Source organism: Triturus cristatus, chromosome 12, assembly GCF_964204655.1.
Source record: "Triturus cristatus chromosome 12, aTriCri1.1, whole genome shotgun sequence".
NCBI classification, from domain to species: Eukaryota; Metazoa; Chordata; class Amphibia; order Caudata; family Salamandridae; genus Triturus; species Triturus cristatus.
In genome coordinates, this window is record NC_140595.1 from 28,743,537 (window position 1) to 28,765,614 (window position 22,078).

A 22,078-nucleotide genomic window follows, 5' to 3' on the forward strand; every position below is an offset into this window, starting at 1 on the left:
AATGGGGCTTGGACCAGAATACTCAGAGGAGCTGGGGACACAAGGAACCACCCAAGGTAAGTACCCAGGAACCCCACGGAGGCAGTGTGCAGAGTGGAAACACTGCCGCGTGCCCTGTAGAAGTCAATGGAGAAGTCACAGTTGCAGTTTTAAAGGAGGACCCTTCCCAGAGGACCCTGAAGAAACCCTTTGGAAGAAGAAGGTTGGAGAGCCACCCCACCCATGGATGGTCCAGGAACCAGGTTACCTGCACTAGGGAAGCCGGTTTATTGGGATGAAGTAATGTCGGAACGTGCCGTAGACGACAATAGAAGACTTTGAAGAAAATGCCTCTGGAGAAGCCTGTGAAGAAGTACGGTGGAATCCAAGGGTGGATTGTTGTAGAGAACCTGCAAGCAGAGGGGACAGAGTCTATGCCACTCAGAGGTGACCAGGAGGCACGGAAGCACAATACCCACCAATGTCGAAAGGTTCAGGAGTGAAGGCGGCGACCTTGTCACTACAGCTGTGAGGACCAGGCGACGCTTAGGAAGATCAGGAGCCATGCAATGAGCTGTCCCACGTCGGAGGTCAGTTTCTAGGTGTCCGGTGTCCGGCAAGAGCACCAACAAGCCTTGGTAGCCGCAACTGGCGTGGCAAGCGAAAGATGAAACTGTTGGGACCAGCAGGGTCAAAGGAACTCACCAAGTGGAGGAGAGTCAGAGCAGGCCTGAGAAAGCAGGGGAGCCCACTGAAGCAAAAGAAGACCCTCAAGAGCGCCCACAGGCTGAAGGCAAAGGAGTCGCGAGAGGACCTCAGGCAGCTCACCAAAGATGGAGGCCCATGGTGCAAGGGATGGAGTGAGGTTGCTGATCTTCGAGGGATGAGGTGCTGGAGGCTGGAGCTTCTTGTAGGCCGAAGATCTCTGCAGGGCAGCACCAACAAGCCGTAGCGACAGCAAGTCTAGGCAGTGCACAGGAGTTTGGTCCCAGCACCTCCGACGAAGGATACTGTCCTCAAAATTGCAGAGAACACAGGTCTGGCTTCTAGGGAACCGCAGAACCACCACCTATGTTGCTGGGCCTGGGGAAGTCCGTAGGACAACAGGAGGAGAAGACCGGTCAGCTTTTTTTTGTGGTGCCTGCAGATGCAGGGAAAGTACTCCTTCACTCCAAGGGAGATTACTTTGGATATCCTGAATGCCCACAGGTTTTCTGGAGGACCTGGATGAAGCACAGACACAGATGAGGCAAAAGACTTGAAGAACAGCGAGACCAGGAGCAGCAGGAGTCTTCCTTGATGCAATCTCGGTTCCAGGCGGAGTGCAAGTGTCCAGACGATTGAAGAGTCTTGGTTTCAGAGGTGAGTCTTGTTCCACGACAAATCTGAGGACCCACCCACAGGGAGCCCTTAAACATCAAAGGAAAGGATTGAACCAACTCAGGGATCCCTCCAAGGGGAGAGGTTGGACAGAGGGGAGGATAATCCCCGGTCCTTTGTCCAGTTTAACGCCAGAGCTGAAACCAAGGGTATCTGAACTGGCTCAAACCGGTTTATGCAAGAAGGGCACCAAATGTGCCCTTCAATGGAGTCTGGTGGCGCTGTCAAACGCCCCCACCCCAGCCCAACACACTAAGTAGTGTCTGGGAAGTGGTCACACCTCCCTGTGACAGGAAACATATTATTCTAGAGAACAGTGTCTGTGGCAGCACTAGCTTGCTGGCAGACACTGTAAGTGGAGGTACAGGGGGCTTCTCTAAGGAGCTACCCAGTACATGAGATCATACCTCCAACACCAGAATCGGTGTTGGGGTATAATTCCAACATGTTTCATACCAAACATGGCCAGGTTCGAAACACATATTATATAGTTAGACATCTTGTAATGACTGATGTTCACTATATGTCTTAAAATGGCTGACCGCATTTACAAAGCCTAGACAATCGACTCCGGGCTTCAAAGGGGGGCACTTTCCCACTGATAACCATGCACCATTCCCTCAGGACTGAAGGGCCTACCATAGGGGAGACATATAGGTTGTACGTGCAGTAACCTCAGATCTAAGGAAACATATATCTGTTGTGAGAGGTGCAAGCAGCATCTCACACAGGCTGCAGTGGCAGGCCTGTGGTCAGAGTTTAAGTGGACTCCCATGGGTGGCACAATACATGCTGCAGCCCATGGTAGACCCCTGGTACACCAGTAGCCAATTGTGGAGGTACCAAGTCATTTTGGGAGCACAGATGCTGGGATACTGGTTAGCAGGAACCCAGCAAACTACAGTCAAAACATACTGACACCAGGCAAAAGGTGGGAGTAACCATAAAAGAAAGATCCTACAGTACCATTGGTACCCAGGGCATGGGTACTTAAGAGGGTCTCCCAGGGCTGCAGCATGTATTATGCCACCCTAAGGGACCCCCACACAAATTGGATGGAGACTGCCACTGCAAGCTGTGTGCACTGCATATACTACATGTAAGTCACCCCTACAGCAGGCCTTTAAGTCCTAAGGCAGGGTGCATTAGATTACATGTGAGGCCATATCTGCCTGAACAGGTATGCCCGTTATGTCTGGTTCCATTACCACAACATTGCAAGTGATCAGGAAGCGATCTTAAGCATATGTACTGGAAGCTGGTCATTACAAGTTACCCAGCTACATAATGGCTTCACTGAAAATAATGGTGTTTGATACCAAACACCTCGTCTTAATAAATCTGAACTGATGCTAGTCCTCTAGTGTACTGGCGGACTAGTATCGCCCAGCCTGACACTACAGACGAGTTTCTGACCCCCTGCAGGTGAGAGCCCGCGTTCTCAGAGGCCAGAAACAATGCCTGCACCAGAGGAAGGTGTTAACACCTCCTCCAGCATGATGGCTAGTGAATTAGCATGTCAAGGCCAGAGTCTTCAAAGTCTCCATCGCCTTGCGTAGGCGACAATGGCTTCCCTCAGACCAGGGGAACGCCACCCCTGCCCTAAAGCCCATATTGCACTATAGCATGAGTGAAAATGAGATAGTCAGAAGGCGTGTTCACTTACAGGCTTGTCACATCCCTAAGGTGGGCTACCTGAAGTGAACAATGAATGAAGGTTTTGACCATATTGGATTTGGTGAAACTAGGAACTCTGGGTCACGTTTATGCCCACTCTCCCCAGGAATTTGTCATATAGAGGGTGTAGTCACCCCAGAAATAAGTGGCCTATTGGCTACTAACCTATACTCTCCTAACACCCCTAGATTTAGTATTTTGGTGCTCCCTTAACACCAGTAACTCAAATGCATCTACTGGGAACCGAAGGAAGGACAAAGAAGAGCAGACACCATGAGAACGGAGGACTTTACCAGTACTTGGCGCCAAGCGCTACCTTGCTGCTTGAATCTCGACAATTGCACCGACCCGGCTTGTCCAAAAGCTGAACTCCTCTTAAAGCTGTGAGGACAATCCAGCAACTTAACCAACAAAGCAGAATCCCTCTGGGCGGGAAGAGTCACTCCCCTGCATCTGCAGGCACTGAAAGCATCTGTCCGGTAACCCATGTTGTTGGTCATCGGGCCCACCGAAGGAGCAGCGCGACAGGAGGAGGTCCCTGAGGCTCTAAGAGGTCAGCTCCATCTCTCTGGCAGGTTTTGAGACACTAGACCCACCAGGAGCACTCCTACATCAATACCCTCACTAACGGGGGAACTTGCCCCACCAAGGCTCATTTGTGTTTAGTCCGGACACCACCACCACCACCACAAAGACTCACCTGCACGTCGAGGGACTTCAAGAGAGGCGAGCTTCACACTAGAAGTGTCCCACCTGTCTTTCTTTTCCCTCTTCTGCAGGTATACCAAGAATAGTGAGAGCCTCCAATGCTAATGTGGTTCACAAGCCAGCACCTCTGTACCAGAGCCCCACAGCCTGAGTACACGTCTTCTGCCTGTGTCCTTTTAACAGGGGGGAATCGGACTGAGCTCGGGGCAGACCTACATAATAGCCGGGGAAGTGTAACCAACTCCGTCTCCCCTTTTTTATTTCAGCAGCAGGATGAGTGGGCTACCCCGGATTTGCACTACGTTGCCGAAGACGAGGACATAGGACACTGTCCCTTTAACTGGGAGGATTTCCCCCCTAAGCCACCGCCCCAGCGAGGACGAGGAGGAGGTTTGGCCTTCAAAGTCCGGAAGGAGGTGGACGTCGGTGTGGGTAAACACCAGATGAGTCGAGGAAGCAGGAGAGAACAAGAGCGGACCAAGGCAGACGGTGTCCCGAGGGTAAGCAAAGGCAGAGCAGTCGCAAGAGCATCCGGAGCCAGGAGGCCAACGACCCCGTGTGTCGCCCAGCCACGCTCCCGGAGGAGCGTGGCTCTCGCAGGTACGCAAGCGTTTCATGGGTTGGGTGGGTAAAAGGGGGAGACCACCTAGGCAGCTGTAACTTCCCCGTTGTCCCGGTATTTCCCGCCCTGAGCACTGACCTCATCTAGCTAGACGTGTGGCGCACCATGTGACTCCTCACTTCCCCTTCCCTCAACAACACTGTTTGAGTGCACTACACTGATACCGAGTTCCTTTGTTTCTTTTTCCCCGCTGCCCCAACACGTTTCCCGCTGATCAAACGGTCTTGAGCTGGATTGGGTACGGAGAGGTCTGACCTCGCCAAGGGACCAGGACGCTAGAGGGAGACCAAAAGAACTGCCTTTACCTTACTATAGACTGGTCACGCGACGCAGGCGTATCGTTAGAACAATAAAATCCTCTTTGACCCCCATCTAGTCTCCGGAGTGTTTCTCCTACCCCGCAACAGTCCTCTTGGCCTAGGATTCCCGATATGCTGAGCCCCTCTTTGGGTTCCGCCGGACTTGTCTTCAAGCCCCCTAAGCAAACTCTGCTGTTTTCACAGGTCCCTTTAAACTTTGACAGCTGACTGCGCTTGAGGCTTCCATCGCGACCAGCACAGCTGCGCCCGGACACACCAGGGCAGGTAAACCCGAACTGCTGGTGGTACTTTGAACCTTGGCCCCCAAGCACCTTAAGTCTTTAAGGGTACCCTCTACAACCGTTTGCAAATACCTGTATGAAATACATGTCTTTTCTGTTCATAGAATAACATTATCGCGTTCAAGGCTCATGCCTCAAATCTGACAGCTTTGGTATTTAACTGTTTTTAGTGTGTAAAAACAGTAAAAAACTAAAGTACTTACTGATCCCGAAGATCTGGAGTATAAATACTATATAAAATATTGTGTTATTTTTCTGAATTGGTTTAGTATTTCTTATTAAGTGTGTGACTCATTTATTGGCAGTGTGTTCAACAAATGCTCAGCATTCCCCTCTTGTACGCATGGACTGCTCGGCCACACTACTACAAACAGAGAGGATAGTTAAAGCAAGCCCCTGTAACCCAATAGGGCTGGCTAAACTTTCTGTATAATGTGCCTCGTTTTGGTACTCTAGATGGAAAGCCAGCTTTCTACAGTGGTGTCCAGAGTCGACACACAACAAGCCTTGGTAGTTGCAAGTGCTCAGGTACCTAGGGTATTGGTGCTGAGAGGGTCCTGGAGGGGTCAGTATCTCAAGAAGTAACAGGCTGACCTCCTGTACTAATGACAACCTCTTCCTAGTGAGTTGCCCCCTAGGTGGGCCCCATGGCCAGCAAGACAAAGTACTGTGTCGTTGCGGTCAGTGCCTGCAGGTATGGGGACAGTGGGGGACGGGAGGGGGGTAGGGGGACAGAGGGGGACGGAGGGGGGGAGAGGGGGACAGAGGGGGAGAGGGGGACGGAGGAGGGAGAGGGGGGAGAGGGGGGGACGGGGGAGAGGGGGGGAGGGGGGGGACGGAGGAGGGAGAGGGGGGAGAGGGGGGAGGGGGGGACGGAGGGGGGAGAGGGGGGATGGGGGATGGGGGGACGGAGGGGGGGAGAGGGGGACGGAGGGGGGAGAGGGGGGGGACGGAGGGGGGAGAGGGGGGGGACGGAGGGGGGAGATGGGAACGGAGGGGGAAAGGAGGGGAGGGGAGACAGAGGGGGGAGGGGAGACAGAGGGGGGATAGGGGGGACAGAGGGGGGATAGAGGGGGACAGAGGGGGGGACAGAGGGGGAACAGGGAGAGGGGGACAGCGAGAGGGGGACGGAGGGGGAGGGGGACAGGGGGACGGAGGGGGACAGGGAGAGGGGGATGGAGGGAGAGGGGGACAGGGAGAGGGGGACGGAAAGGAGAGGGGGACGGAAAGGAGAGGGGGACGGGGGGAGGGGGGGCGGGGGGCGGGGGGAGAGGGGGACGGAGGGAGAGGGGGACGGAGGGAGAGGGGGACGGAGGGAGAGGGGGACGGAGGGAGAGGGGGGACGGAGGGAGACGGAGGGGGCACGGGGACAGAGGGGGAGGAGGGGGCAAGGGGATGGAGGAGGGGAGAGCGGGACGGAGGGGGAGAGTGGGACGCGGGGAGAGTGGGACGGAGGGGGGAGAGGGGGAGGAGGGGGCACGGGGACAGAGGGGGAGGGGGGACAGAGGGGGGAGGGGGGGACAGAGGGGGGAGGGGGGGACAGAGGGGGGAGGGGGGGACAGAGGGGGGAGGGGGGGACAGTGGGGGGAGAGGGGGACAGTGGGGGGAGAGGGGGACAGTGGGGGGAGAGGGGGACAGTGGGGGGAGAGGGGGACGGAGGGGGGAGAGGGGGACGGAGGGAGGGGGAGAGGGGGGAGAGGGGGACGGAGGGGGGAGAGGGGGACGGAGGGGGGAGAGGGGGACGGTGGGGGGAGAGGGGGATGGAGGGGGGAGAGGGGGACGGAGGGGGGAGAGGGGGACGGAGGGAGGGGGAGAGGGGGACGGAGGGAGGGGGAGAGGGGGACGGAGGGAGGGGGAGAGGGGGACGGAGGGAGGGGGAGAGGGGGACGGAGGGAGGGGGAGAGGGAGAGGGGGGAGAGGGGGAGGGGGGAGAGGGGGACGGAGGGGGGAGAGGGGGACGGAGGGGGGAGGGGGACGGGGGAGAGGGGGACAGAGGGAGACGGGGAGGAGGGGGCACGGGGACAGAGGGGGAGGGGGGACAGAGGGGGGAGGGGGGGACAGAGGGGGAGGGGGGGACGGTGGGAGGAGGGGGGAGGGGGGGGACGGTGGGGGGAGAGGGGGACAGTGGGGGGAGAGGGGGACGGAGGGGGACAGAGGGGGGAGAGGGGGACGGAGGGAGGGGGACGGAGGGGGGAGAGGGGGACGGAGGGAGGGGGAGAGGGGGACGGAGGGGGGAGAGGGGGACGGAGGGGGGAGAGGGGGACGGTGGGGGGAGAGGGGGACGGAGGGGGGAGAGGGGGACGGAGGGAGGGGGAGGGGGAGAGGGGGACGGAGGGAGGGGGAGAGGGGGACGGAGGGAGGGGGAGAGGGAGAGGGGGGAGAGGGGGAGAGGGGGACGGAGGGGGGAGAGGGGGACGGAGGGGGGAGAGGGGGACAGAGGGGGGAGAGGGGGACGGAGGGGGGAGGGGGACGGGGGAGAGGGGGACAGAGGGAGACGGGGACGGAGGGGTAGGAGGGGGCACGGGGATGGAGGGGGGGGAGAGTGGGACGGAGGGGGGAGAGTGGGACGGAGGGGGGAGAGTGGGACGGAGTGGGGAGAGTGGGACGGGGGAGAGTGGGACGGGGGAGGGGGGGAGAGGGGGAGGAGGGGGGAGGGGGGAGAGGGGGGCACGGGGACAGAGGGGGAGGGGGGACGGAGGGGGGAGAGGGGGACGGAGGGAGGGGGAGAGGGGGACGGAGGGGGAGAGGGGGACGGGGGAGAGGGGGACGGAGGGAGGGGGAGAGGGGGACGGAGGGGGAGAGGGGGACGGGGGAGAGGGGGACGGGGGAGAGGGGGGAAAGGGGGATGGGGGAGAGGGGGACGGAGGGAGGGGGGGACGGAGGGAGTGGAGGCTGAGGGAGGGGGAGAGGGGGATGGAGGGAGGGGGGAGAGGGGGATGGAGGGAGGGGGACGGAGGGAGAGGGGGACGGAGGGAGAGGGGGACGGAGGGAGAGGGGGACGGAGGGAGGGAGGGGGAAGGGGTAAGGGGAGAGGGAGGGGGACGGGGAAGGGGAGAGGGGACAGAGGGAGAGGGGGACGGAGGGAGAGGGGGACGGAGGGAGAGGGGGACGGAGGGAGAGGGGGACGGAGGGAGAGGGGGACGGAGGGGGGAGAGGGGGACGGAGGGGGGAGAGGGGGACGGAGGGGGGAGAGGGGACGAGGGGACGGAGGGGGACAGAGGGGGACAGAGGGGGGAGAGGGGGACAGAGGGGGGAGAGGGGGACAGAGGGGGGAGAGGGGGACAGAGGGGGGAGAGGGGGACAGAGGGGGGTAGAGGGTGGAGGGGGGGACGGAGGGGGGGAGATGGGGACGGAGGGGGGGAGATGGGGACGGAGGGGGGGAGATGGGGACGGAGGGGGGGAGATGGGGACGGAGGGGGAAAGGAGGGGAGGGGGGACGGAGGGTGGACGGAGGGGGACAGGGGGAGAGAGGGGGGACAGAGGGGGGACGGAGGGGGGACGGAGGGGGAGGGGGGTAGAGGGTGGAGGGGGGACGGAGGGGGGGAGATGGGGACGGAGGGGGAAAGGAGGGGAGGGGGGACGGAGGGTGGACGGAGGGGCGAGAGGGGGACAGGGGGAGAGAGGGGGGAGAGAGGGGGGACGGAGGGGGAGGGGTACAGGGGGAGGGGGACAGGGGGAGAGAGGGGGGACAGAGGGGGGACGGAGGGGGGACGGAGGGGGAGGGGTACAGGGAGAGGGGGACAGGGGGAGGGGGACAGCGAGAGGGGGAGGAGGACAGGGAGAGGGGGACGGAGGGGGAAAGGAGGGGAGGGGGGACGGAGGGTGGACAGAGGGGCGAGAGGGGGACAGGGGGAGAGAGGGGGGGACAGAGGGGGGACAGAGGGGGAGGGGGACAGGGGGAGAGAGGGGGAGAGAGGGGGGACAGAGGGGGGACGGAGGGGGAGGGGTACAGGGAGAGGGGGACAGCGAGAGGGGGAGGGGGACAGCGAGAGGGGGACGGAAAGGAGAGGGGGACAGCGAGAGGCGGACGGAAAGGAGAGGGGGACGGAGGGAGAGGGGGACGGAGGGGGGAGAGGGGGACGGAGGGGGGAGAGGGGGACGGAGGGGGGAGAGGGGGACGGAGGGGGGAGAGGGGGACGGAGGGGGGAGAGAGGGACGGAGGGGGGAGAGAGGGACGGAGGGGGGAGAGAGTGACGGAGGGGGAGATAGGGACGGAGGGGGGAGATAGGGACGGAGGGGGGAGATAGGGACGGAGGGGGGAGATAGGGACGGAGGGGGGAGATAGGGACGGAGGGGGGAGATAGGGACGGAGGGGGGACAGAGGGGGGAGGGGGGAGACAGAGGGGGGAGACAGAGGGGGGAGGGGGGAGACAGAGGGGGGAGGGGGGAGGACGGAGGGGGAGAGGGGGGAGAGGGGGACAGAGGGGGGAGAGGGGGACAGAGGGGGGAGAGGGGGAGAGGGGGGAGAGGGGGGAGAGGGGGAAGAGGGGGGGAGAGGGGGGGAGAGGGGGACAGAGGGGGGGAGAGGGGGGGAGAGGGGGACAGAGCCCATTGGCTCAGGTCTGGTCTGCCATGGATCCAGGAGACTGGATGGTAGTGTTGGACTGCAAGGATGTCTATTTTTATATTCCCGGTCTGCCTGCCCATCAGCGCTATCTGCGGTATACAATAGGCCACAAGTACTTTCAGTTCACTGTGCTCCCCTTTGGCCTTACCAGCACCCCTCCGGTGTTTACCAAGGTAATGGGGGTGGTTGCAGCTCATTTGCGAAGATCAGGGGTGCCAGTCTTCCTGTATCTCGACGATAGATTGGTGAAGGCGGGCTCGTCCCAAGCTCATGTCTCCCACCTTCGACCTATGGTGAATCTTATGCACTCACTGGGGTTCACTATCAATGTGCCTAAGTCACTGCTGACTCGCTCTCAGACTCTCTCTTTCATCAGAGAAGTTCTGGACACAGTGCAGTTTTTGGCTTATCCACCCAAGCAACAAGTCGAGGATATTCAGACTTTGATAACAATATTTCAGCCTCTACCCTGGGTTTCGGTGAGACTGACTCTCAGGCTGCTGGGCCTCCTGCATCTTGCTGGTAACATATGCTTGATGATATATGCGGGCTCTGCAGTGGGGCCTGAATTTCCAGTGGGTGCAGCATGAGAGGAATCTCTCTAATCTGGTCCAGATCTCTTAGGGGACTTAGAAGGATTTGCAGTGGTGGCTAACAAACTGCAATTAGGTCAGAGACAGACCCCTCTCCCTTCCTCAACCAGATCTCACAGTAGTGACGGATTTATCACTCCTGAGATGAGGTGGCCACCTGGGAGGGGTGGAGAGCAGAAGACTCTGGTCTACGGCGGAATCCAGATTCCACAACAGCTCTGGGTGATCTGACTGGCATTGAAAGCCTTTCTACCCTTCGTCAAGGGAAAGTTGTCCAAGTGTTCATAGACAATACCACTGCCTTATGGTATTACAACGGGTGGGGTTGTGGACCCTTTTGTCATTAGGCCCTGCCTCTCTGGATATAGCTGGAACACCAGGGCATATCTCTGGTGGTTCAACATCTGGCAGGATCTCTAAACACCAGGGCTGACGAACTTGGCAGATGATGCCTAGCGAATCACGAATGGAATCACCACCCGGAGGTGGTGAAAAGTCTCTTTCAGCAGTGGGGAGAGCCTTGGTTAGATCTGTTCACCACAGCCGAAAACAAGTAATGTCAGCCGTTTTGAATGCTAGAGTTAACACCGCAGCACTCGCTCGAAGACGCTTTTCGTCTGGAGTGAAAGTCAGGCCTCCTGTACGCCTTTCCGCCTATACCACTCTTACCCAGCGTTCAAAAAGTTCAAGAATGATCGGGCCCAAGTTATCCTTGTGGCTCCAGACTGAGCATGGAGAGTCTGGTATCCCGAGCTTCTTAGCATGGCCATCAATCCTCCGATCAGGCTGCTTCTTCGCGAAGATCTTCTGTGGCAGCAACTGGGGAGGATTCTCCACCCGAACCTTTCCACTCTCGGCCTTCTTGTGTGGAGATTGAGCAGCAACAGTTGACAGCTTTCGACCTCCCTCCCAAAGTCTGTAATGCCACCTTGGCAGCCAGGCGTCCCTCCACCAAGACGGTGTACGCCTGCCATTGGAAGAAATGTTTAGTATGATGTGCTGAAAAATCAGTTGATCCATTGATCCCCTCTTTATGAAGTACTGCTTTTCGTTATTTCTCTTGTCCAGTAGGGCTCTGCTCTGGGCACTCTTAAGGGCTATCTTTCTGCCATTTCTGTCTTCACACAGTTCCCATATCAACCCACTTTGTTCAAGTCCCCTATAGTATATAGGTTCCTTAAGGGTCATCCTCATCTCTTCCCTCCTTCACCATTCATTATGCCTCAGTAGGACCTTAATTTGGTTTTCATGTTTTGGATGTGTGCTCCTTTCGAGCCTCTACACAATTGCCCCCTCAGGCTTCTCACCTGAAAACAGCGCTCCTTGTGGCAATTATATCTGCCATGTAGGCGGAATGTGGGATGACATATAAGTTTACCACCCCATATCACCCACAAACCAATGGTCTGGTTGACAGTCAACAATACCTTGAAAGGTATGATCATGGGACTCCCTGAAAAACTCAGAAAGAGATGGGATGTCCTTTTACCATGCCAGATTTTTGCTTACAGAGAGGTGCCACAGAAAAGAATGGGCTTCAGTCCCTTTCAGCTTCTGTTGGCCGTCCTGTGAGAGGTCCACTAAGTCTGGTAAGGTAAGGGAAGGCAAGGGTCGGAGAGGCATCTCAAAGAACCCAAACTCGACATAGTAGACTATGTGTTTGGCCCTAGCACCAAGATGGCTGAGTACATGGTGAAAGCCAATAAAAACTTTGAGGCAAGCAAGGCTCTCCAGAAGCAATGGTTTGACCAAAAGGCTGCACTGGTGTAGTTCCAACCAGGGCAGAGGTATGGGTATCGGAGCCTGTGGCACCTAGGGTCCTCTAGGAAAAGTGGAGTGGACCATACCCTACCCTGTCCTAGAAAGAAAGGAGAGGTCACCATCTGGTGGACCTTACACTTCCAGTAGCTCCAAGAGGGCTAACCATGTGAACCGCCTTAACCTCAGTCATGACAGGGCTGATGTGACCATGTTGATGGGGGGGATCAGGAAGAAGAGAGTGAACCTCTCCCTGACCGCCTCTCTTGCAGCCCCCATGATGGGTCAGTGGAAGGAGTTGTCTTCTCAGACACCCTCACTGCCCAACAGCAGACTGACTGCAGGCAGTATGCTAGGCTCTTTTCTTTAACCTCTGGTCAGACAACCTGGTGTCCACTTGATCTGGATACTGGGGACAGCCTACCTGTAAAAAACTAAATATACAGGCAGACTGACCAAGTCAAAGAAAGCATCAGAGCTGAAGTCAGCACAATGCTGTAACTAGGGGTGATTGAACCCTCTGAGCGTTACTGGGCCAGCACAGTGGTGTTAGTCCCCAAACCTCACTCCAAGGAAGGAAAACCAGAGCTAATGTTTTGTGTGGCCTACAAAGGAATCACTGCTGTCAGTAAGACGGATGCACACCTCATTTCAAGAGCAGATGAGCTTAGTGACAGGTTAGAGACAGCCAAGTTTCTCAGCACTTCTAATTTGCCATCAGGATACTGGCAGATTGGGAACACCCCAGGAGCGAAAGAGAAGCCAGCATTCCCCATCTCAGATGGGCTATATCAGCTTACTGTGATGCCCTTTAGTTTAAAGAATGCCTCTGACACATTCCAAAGGATGGGGAACAAACTGCTGGCTGGGGAGGTCTTTCAGTGCAGCATATTTTTATGATATTGCTGTATATAGTTCCACCTGGCAGGATCACCTGAGCCACCTGGGAAAGGTTTTAAAAGCCCTGCAGACTGCAGGCCTAACTATCAAGGCATCCAAATGCCATATAGGGAAGGGAACAGTAGTATACTTGGGTCACCTTGTAGGTGGAGGCCAAGTTCAATCATTACAGTCCAAGATCCAGACTATTCCGAACTGGGAGGCTCCAACAACCCAGACCCACGTCAGGGCATTCCTTGGCTTGACTGGATACTGCAGGGGGTTTGTGAAGGGGTATGCTACTCGTGTGGCACTCCTCACAGACCTGACCTCCACGCAACAACCCAAGAAAGTAAACTGGACAGTAAGCTATCAAAAGGCTCTTCACACTCTGAAGGAAGCAATGTACTCGGCACCCATTCTAAAAGCTCCAGATTATTCAAAGCAGTTCATAGTGCAGACTGATGCCTCTGAACAAGGGATAGGAGCGGTCCTATCCTAAGCCAACAATGGTGGCCAGGACCAGCCTGTTGCTTTCATTAGCAGGAGGTTACTCCCCAGATAACAGTGTTGTAATGCCTTTGAGAGGGAAGCCTTTGGTGTGGTTTGGTCCCTGAAGAAGCGGAGACCATACCTGTTTGGTTCTCACTTCCTTGTTCAAACCGACCACAGACCTCTCAGATGGGTCATGCAAATTAAAGGAGAAAACCCAAAACTTTTGAGGTGGTCCATCTCCCTACAGTGAATTGACTTTACTGTGGAACACGGACCTGGGGCTGCCCATGCCAATGAAGATGGCATTTACAGGTTCCTAAACTTAGAAAATGAAGACTCTCTTAGGAAAGGTTAGTGTCATTCCCTTTTTTTGTTCTGGGGGCGGGGGGGGGGGGGTGGAGAAGGGGGTAGGAAAGTGCCCCTTTTGACATGGTTGCCCCCACAATTTACTCATTGGTACTGATGTTGTGTACTGGGACCCTGCTAACCAAGCTCTTTCCCTAAGAACAAGACGCATGTTCAATTGTAACCCAACTAGCAAAGACTGGTAAGCCCTGGGAAATGATTCCTATGGTACCCAGGGCAGGGATACTAAAGAAGGCCCCTATGGGCTGCAGCACGTATTATGCCACCCAAAGGGACTCCCACAATTACTGCACACAGACTGCCATTGCAGGGTGCGTAAAATGGCGCAAGCTATTTTCGAAAACACTACATGGCACACTCCCTGTGTGCCATGCCCAAAGAACTGCATGTAATATATGTAAGTCACCCCTACAGCAGGCCTCAGAGTCCCATGGCAGGGTGCATTATATTACATGTGAGGACATATCTGCAAGAGCAGATATGGCCCTATGATGTCTACTTTGATTACTATTATGATTACTAGACATTGCAAGTGATCAAGGAAGCCACCTTGAAGGCTTGTACTGGGCATTGGTCATTACGAGTTACCCAGCTACCTGATGGCCTCACTGAAACCTATGGTGCTTGGTATCAACCATCTTGTCTTGATAAATCCGTACTGTTTCCAGTACTGGATTTATGAAGACATACACCCAGAGGGCCCCCCCTGAAACCTACTTGTCCTCTAATGTGTTGGCTGACTGCTGTCCTCCAGCCTGCCACCACAGATGAGTTTCTGAAAAATGAGGAAATTACACCAGAGAAACCGGGGCTCTCTAGTGTGGGAGTTATCCTCAGGGAAGTGCAGGGATAGACTCCTGACACAGAGTGTTTTGGACTCACCACTGGGCAGTACAGGATTAAGTTCGGGAAGACAAAAACTCGAGTCAGTCCTGGGTAGATTTTGTGGACTTCTCAGTCAAAACACTAGGAGGCTGGTTAAAAGGCAGTAAGGTGCATGACGTTTAGTAACTGTACTTCTGAAAACTGCATCAGGACATAGTGGACTTGGGGTAGTCTCTCCTCAAGAGTTGTGAACAACGACTGACCACTGGGTCAAAACCAGAGTGTCCTGAAAGACCCAAGGTGGGGGGTGACCAAAATAAAGGGGTTATCGCTTCCCCCAAGGGAAAGATGTGGAACACAGAGGGGAAAAAACAAAAGAGTCTTTCAAAGGCCCCTAAACATTTGTTCAGGAGGGTGGGCTTGAGACCCTTCCCAATCTAAGGGTGGGTACCAGGGTAGGAACTGGGATCCCAAGAAGGCATGGTGCCATCTCTGTAAGCAGAATGGTCACCAAAAGGCGGCTCCGATTGTCCCAAAAAGGTTACCACTAGTCAAGCACCCAAAGGGGTTGCTAATCTCAAGATGGGATCCTTGCTGTGCCCTGACCATGTTAGCAAGCACACTGAAGCTATTTTAATCTCAGAGGGTGGGGTGGATGTAGCTACCATGGCTGTCTGCTCCAGTAACTTGGACAAATACAGACAAAGCCACGTATCAATAAGGTTGAAGTAGAAGCACGGAGGGATACCACCCTGGTGACGGAAGCACTGATATTCCCAGAGCAGTACATAACTGAACAAACTTAATCAGTTATCAATGCTGATAACGGTCTATCCAATGACTACAGTGACCTTGGAGTGGGGAGGGGTTACGGGCCAAAAGAAGATGGTCGTGTCCTCTGCAATTCCAGTCAAATGTCTGCAAGATAATGTAGGAAAGTGCCCCTTTTTAGGTCTCGACTACGCAGCGCGCAAGCGCTGCGGAGTGACTTGGAATCACTCCGGGCTTTTGTGGAACCTCGTGCATGTTCTGCACTGTTTCCAATGAGCCCTCGTGCATGTACGGCGTTTACCTTGCGGAGCAAGCAGCGGCGCCATCTGTTTGCAATTATCGCGCCCGCCGCTGCTCGCTCCCGTAAGGTAAACACTGTAGATGGAGCGGGCCACGCTGGTCTTTCAGCGCTTTTTTTCATCTTGTGTATAGCTGAGAGCGGCCCCTCACACACAGCTTGCTGCGTGCTGGACCAGGACAAATCCTTGGGGACCGCCCCTCCGCTCGAGTCGTCCGGTAGAAGTAGCGCCGCGCGGCACACACAACACAAATAGATGCCTCTCACCGCCGCTCACCTCAGGGCTTCACGCGCCACCAAGCGTACTCTGGGCTCCGCCGCAGTTCCACCAGGTCTGCTCACCGGGTTCAGTCAGTTCCAGGACTCTGCGCCGGGGGACCTCACGGCGCCCAACACCGCCCACAGTCTCCAGAGCCAGCACCGCAGGGCCAAAGCAATTACTCCGAGTTGGGAAGATAGAGGCGGGCAGCCCGTGTTGTAGGCCTGAAACTCTGCTTCTCGAGACGCGGCAACAACGTGACAGCCTCCCCAAGCCGCGCAACCGGGCTACATCTCCGCAGTTCGGAATTGCCAATATCTTCAATTTCATAAGTTGTACGAGCAATTTTTGGCAGTCATCGATGCTTGACACCTTCACCTCCTGACTGCTTGCATTTACAGGCAATTATGTACATAGGATGTTGAAGGATTATGCAGCGGCCAGCGGAGCCCTCTTAATGAGCGCCCATTTCGCTGCTTGGCTATCCACGCCCCCTAAACATATTAAGCAATTTGAATGTCCATAAGTCACCACACAGGTCGTTTTAACACATTATAAAACGACCTTAGTAAGCATAAGAGAGGGGAACATAAAAGTATACTGGTTACCCCAGCCCATTGATTCCCATTAATTTTCAATGAGAAGGTGTGCCAAGGCATTGTGCACGTGCTAGAGGCAATACTTTTGCCGTGCCAAAAAATTAACATGTATGCTTCCTCTTTTAATGCTATAAGCGCACAAAACATATTCAGTAATGTAAATGTCCCAAAAAACATAACAGTAGTCCTTTTAACCCATTGTAAAGCGATCTTGGTTAACCATAAATAGGCGGGACATCCTGTTACCATAGATGCATTAGATCGAGCATCCACCCACACTATAAATGCCCAGACACATACAAATATGGAATAGCTCAATCCCAAACCATTTTTAGATAATGCAGCTCTCCCAACTACAGTGGGGATTCCTGATAACCAGTCGAAAATCAATCTTTGTGTATACAATCAACATCCGCAACGTCTGTATAAAGAAAGAGATTGAATCCCACAGACATGTTGTCTGAAGCTTAGTCTGGTATATACTTCTGGTATCACTGAGTTAGTACATACAGCCATAGCATAGGGTTATAACATAACAATTACCCTCATACGTCATTATGCTATCTTATATACAGACCCATTCAATAAGGAAAGGGACCGCACTGTAGAGTTCCCAGATCCAAGGAAAAATAATGTTGATGCAATATAGTGTACCCATCACTACATAACCTATAAATCACACAGTCTGCAAGACAATTCAATAGTACTGTAAAGTAATCTGACCCTCCGGACAAATATTCATCTAACCGAACAAACATTATAGTGTGGCTAGATGGTGCCACTCCAGAGCTATGCTTAACCCATACAATCTCTGGATTCAACGACTTCCCTTAAAAACAAGACGCTTTTCTATATTTGTTCCATGTTTCAAGTTGTTAACGGGATCCACAACAAACCAGAACATATCCGAAAACGTATGTCCCCGCTCCATATGTGCTCTACAATGGGCGCCGACAAAACCTTACACCTGATTCTGGATTGATGTTGTAAAATCCTAGTTTTCACTTGCTGTCCCGTTTTGCGAATATAGCAATGCCCACATGGGCACTCTATACAGAAAATCACATTAGAAGATTGACAAGTTGAAGAACCTGAAAGGGTCCATGTCTTATCATTGGAAGCAAAGCTCTTTAGGTTTGCTGTACTCCTACATGCAGGGCAATGACTGCACTTAAAATAGCCCTGGGTCTGTCCTCATTCTAAACTAGTTGAAATATCGCTCGAGCGCGGTGGTTCCAAAAATGCCTTTACCAGCTTATCACATAAGTTTGGGGGCCTCTTAAAAACAAAAAGAGGAGGTGGAATAATAAAATTTCTCATTGCTGAGGTCACCAAAAGTGGAGACACAAACAGTCTGTGAGTGTTCCTGTCTTTTCTCCAGCAGTACACTATTGCAATCCCTATACCGAGAACATTTTAAAGCCTCCTTATCATTTTCTGAGGATAACCACGTGCTTTGAGTCTACATTTTAAATCCTCTGCTCCCCTAAAATAGTCCACTGCCTTACTATAGTTCCTCTTCACTTGAAGGAACTGTCCCACTGATAGGCTGTCTCTCAAATCATGGGGATAAGTACTGGTGTGATGAACTAATGTCTCCTGTCTATGCTCTTTATGAATAGGCTAGTGTAAAGTATGTTATCTTCGACCCTAAATTAATGGACCGAGGCAGCAGGGGGTGAGCGGTCTACGGATGATGAAGAGGGTGAGGGGGCTGCTTAGCTGCAGATGAAGGGCGTGCCTTGATTGTGTGGTGGAAGAGGTATCTGGAAGAGAGTGTGTGAAAGAGACAGCTTGGAATGTACTGTGTAGAAAAACATAATAATAAAATCCAGTGGGTGATGTGCCTGCTGTAGAAATCTGTTTGCTTCCATCAGGTCATATTTCTTTTCTAGTCGGCTAGCTCAGTAGGTTAATAGGGCTGCAACAGAGATGTGTTTGTACCCTGCATGTCACTGTTCAATTTCAGTAAGGTAGCTCAGTGGGTTAACGTAGCAGCCAGGATCTCAGTCACATTCGACCATTCCTGTCTTTGTATCCAACACCACTCTGTATTCCGAGACGTCTGACGGAGTATCAACTACAAGTTCCAGCATGCAACGCACTTTTTAGTAAAAAGACAGGTCTGCCCGAGGGGGTCTCTTCAAACACGAGACAGCCGTGACAAGTACGCTGCTACAGAGATCTATCCTTTCGAGTGCCCTTGTTGCCAAGGAGATCTTTGGTATTGTAGAAAAACACTGCTGCATGGATCCTCTGAGTATCTGACATTATCGATAACACAATAGAATTGTCTATCAATTGATTTTGATATTCGTGTTTACCTCTTACAGATGATTGTCATGGACAAACCTCTCTTAACCCCTGCTTGCTCTCCTCCTCCTCCTCCTCCTCCCCATCTGTGCCCCCACTTTTGCCCCATCCCAGGCAAAACGCAAGTTAATAGTCCTCAAGGAAACGACTCTCTGCCTTCCCCAACTTTAAAAATAGTTTTAAAGTAGGCTCAATGCTCTCCGAACACAGTTGTCAGCAAGCATGCAGACTGTGCTGTCTGTTGTGTAAGGGTTGGGCAGTCGAATCATTGCACCTCAGTCCTTTTTAGGTCGAGCCAAGTACATTTGTGGTGCATGTTAGTTTTTGGAAGGTGAAAGCCACAGATGGGAGGAGGGAAGTTAGGCTGTATGTATTGCTGTATTATAGTCTAAATGTTTATAAGGTCCCAAAGGCGAGACCTATGGCTATGCCAATGCTTGTTGTCTTGGTCACTCCTACTTTTTGCCACTGGTACTGCTGTTTTTCGACTGATGTGCACTGGTTCCCTGCTAACCAGGCGCAGTGCCAGTGCTCCTTCCCTAAAACAAGGTAAAACGGTCTAATCGTAACACAATTGGCTCACACTTCAGCATCCCTGTTAAGTCCCTAGTAGGTGGTACCCTGGGTACCTAGGACATGGGTACTAAAGAGGGTCCCTATGGAATGTAGAATGTATTAAGCAAACTTAAGGGACCTCCATACCAATTGCATGCAGGCTGCCACTGCAGACTGCGTGACCTGGTGCAAACCATGTTTAAAAACACGTCATGGCACACTCACTGTGTGCCATGCCAAAGTCACTGCATGTAATATATGTAGGTCACCCCTACAGCAGGCCTTGTAGCCCTAACACAGGGAGCATTATATTACATGTGAGGGCCTATCAGCATGAGCAGCTATGCCCCTGTGCTGTCTAGTTCAATTGCTAGATTGTAGAAGTGAACAGAGAAGCCATCTTCAGTATATGTACTGGGCACTGGTCTGTACAAGTTCCCCAGCTACATGATGCCTTTATTGACACCTATGGTGTTTGGTATAAAACACTTTGTCTTCATAGATTTGCCCAGTTGCCAGTACAAGATTTATTATGACATGCGCCCAGAGGGCACCTTAGAGGTGCCCCCTGAAAACCTACCAGTCCTCTAGTATGCTGGCCGACTGGTTCCAACCAGCCTTCCACTACAGACAAATTTCTGACCCCCTGGAGGTAAGAGCCCACACTCTCAGAGGTCTGGAAACACTGCCTGCTTCGGAGTGGTTATCACCTCCTCCAGGAGAATGGTAAGTGAATCTGCATGCCAAGGCCAGGGGCTTCAAATCCCCTTCCAGCTTTGACATGCAACCGCGGCTCCCCCCCGACCTGGGAGATGCCACCCCCTGCCCGAGGCCCTTGGGTACCAGGACTGGCTATAATTTAGCTATGCAAGTAGGCATGTTGCACTACCAGGCCAGTCACACACATAAGGTGGGCTGCCTAATGTGCTCCACAAAAGAAGGGTTTCACTGCTTTGTTTTTGGTTGAATTAGGAACTCTGGGACAGGGTTGTGTTAACTACCCCGCAGGAAGTGGTAAAGGGGGGGGGGCGTAGTGACCCCAGGGGTAAGAAGCCAATTGGCTACTGTAGGAAAGTGCCCCTTTTTGTCACGGTCCCCCCACTTTTTGCTCACCAATACAAATGTTCCTGTCAACTCTCGTGCAAGCAAAAATATCTCAACTTCCCATCCATTTGTTGGGTCATGACCTCTTTTTATAGCCCAAACGGAAACATAAGACCACATGAGTCCTGAACTGACTCCCTGAGGTTGCAAAAACTCACTTGCAGGTATTGGTGAAGATCATAATTGACCAGTCTTCATGCTCATCCTGAAATTTCTGGATCAGCTGCACGAGGTACGCATCTTTCACCTTCTCCGGCACCAGGATGTATCGCTGGTCCAGTTCATCCACAGTCCGGACTCTGGTAAGAGAGACAAGCAGGAGGCATTTAAAACGCACTCACAATGTACTCACCACTGCACACTGGACACAAAACACCAAATTGTCTTCTTGGAGCCGATGTACTACAGGCTACCATAGTGACAAGTTATCAGAAATTATTATTGGTCCCGGATACAAAATAATGTTTTAAATGGTATGGGAAGAAGCAGGACACATAATGGCTCAAGCGGCCGGAAGCCCGACTACTTACTAAACCATGAAATAAAACCACTTTTATTTGAATATCTGCAGCAAATAGTTCAATAATAGTATAATTTTTTACCTTCGTTATGGCCCACTCTTCATCCAGAAAAGTGAAAGTAAGATGGATAACTTAAATTTAGTTTCTTGTGCTGCTCAAAATAGGAAATGATAAAAAACAAACAATAACTCGCCTAAGGTATAGGAAGCTGCCTTTTTAAGTAGTGTACCAAAATGAGGTACCCTATGCTCTTTAGGCTTATCAGAGGGTAGTGTTGAGCATTTGTTGCACACACAGAGTAAATAAATAAGAAACACAGTCGAGATCAATTTAGAGAAATAACATATGTTTTTATATAATTTGTAACACCAGGAACTTCATAATCGGGTAAGTATTTTATATGAGTTATCAAATTTTACAGTAGAAAATTACAGCTGTCAGATTTGAGGCATGAGCCTACCTATAAGTACCTTGGCTACTACCCTTCATGCCCCCTAACACCCCAAAATCCTGTATTTAGGTGGCTCAGTGACACCAGGAACTCAGAATCGACTGACTCCAAAAGAAGAAGGACAAAGAGCCAAAGAAAGCGACAATAGAGGATAGCTGTGGACTTTGTGCCAAACCCTGCCTGGCTGCTCCTGTCCCGACAATCGCCCAGACCCGACTGATCCTGCAGCGGTGCATCTTCCAAATGTTTCAGAAGGCTGCCAGCACTTCGTCAACCAGCTAGCATCTCACTTGAAGTGGAGGAGACGCTTCCCTGCAACCTGCATGCACCGACCTCGACGTCTGGTACACCAATCTGCTGGCCACCGGGTCCACTGATGCAGCAGCCACCCAAGAAGAGGTCACTGTGCTCCAGGGGGTCAGATCCGTCTCCCCACCAAGTTTGGAGACACCAGGAACCTCAAGAGCTGCCCTACACCAATGCTGTTGAAAGCAACTTGCACGGCCAGAGACTTCCCAAGAGGCCAACTCCACGCCAGAAGAAGTCTTGCTGTGTTTCTTCTCCCTCTTCTGCAGGTGCACAGAGAACTGTGGGATTCCCAAACTCAACAACCCCCCAGACAAAACACCTATGCACCCAAGCTCCCCAGCCTCAGTCCATTGAAACAGACGGTGTCTCTGTGGCCCCGAGACCCCCAAGAGTGGAGCCCCCCTTTTGGATTCTGCCGGACTGGTCCCCCAGTCCACCTCGCAGCCTC

At 53.5% G+C, this 22,078-nt stretch overlaps 1 protein-coding gene across 3 annotated transcripts in view; it reads right to left on the reverse strand.

The window, feature by feature from the left end:
- Positions 1-22,078, reverse strand: part of DDX49 (DEAD-box helicase 49) — an 83,736-nt gene that overhangs the window by 29,545 nt on the left and 32,113 nt on the right. For all 3 annotated transcript variants that reach the window (XM_085638551.1, XM_085638550.1, XM_085638552.1), the window contains one exon: positions 20,508-20,648. In XM_085638551.1, coding sequence (XP_085494677.1) covers positions 20,508-20,648 — 141 coding nt within the window. The remainder of the gene's footprint in view (positions 1-20,507; positions 20,649-22,078) is intronic.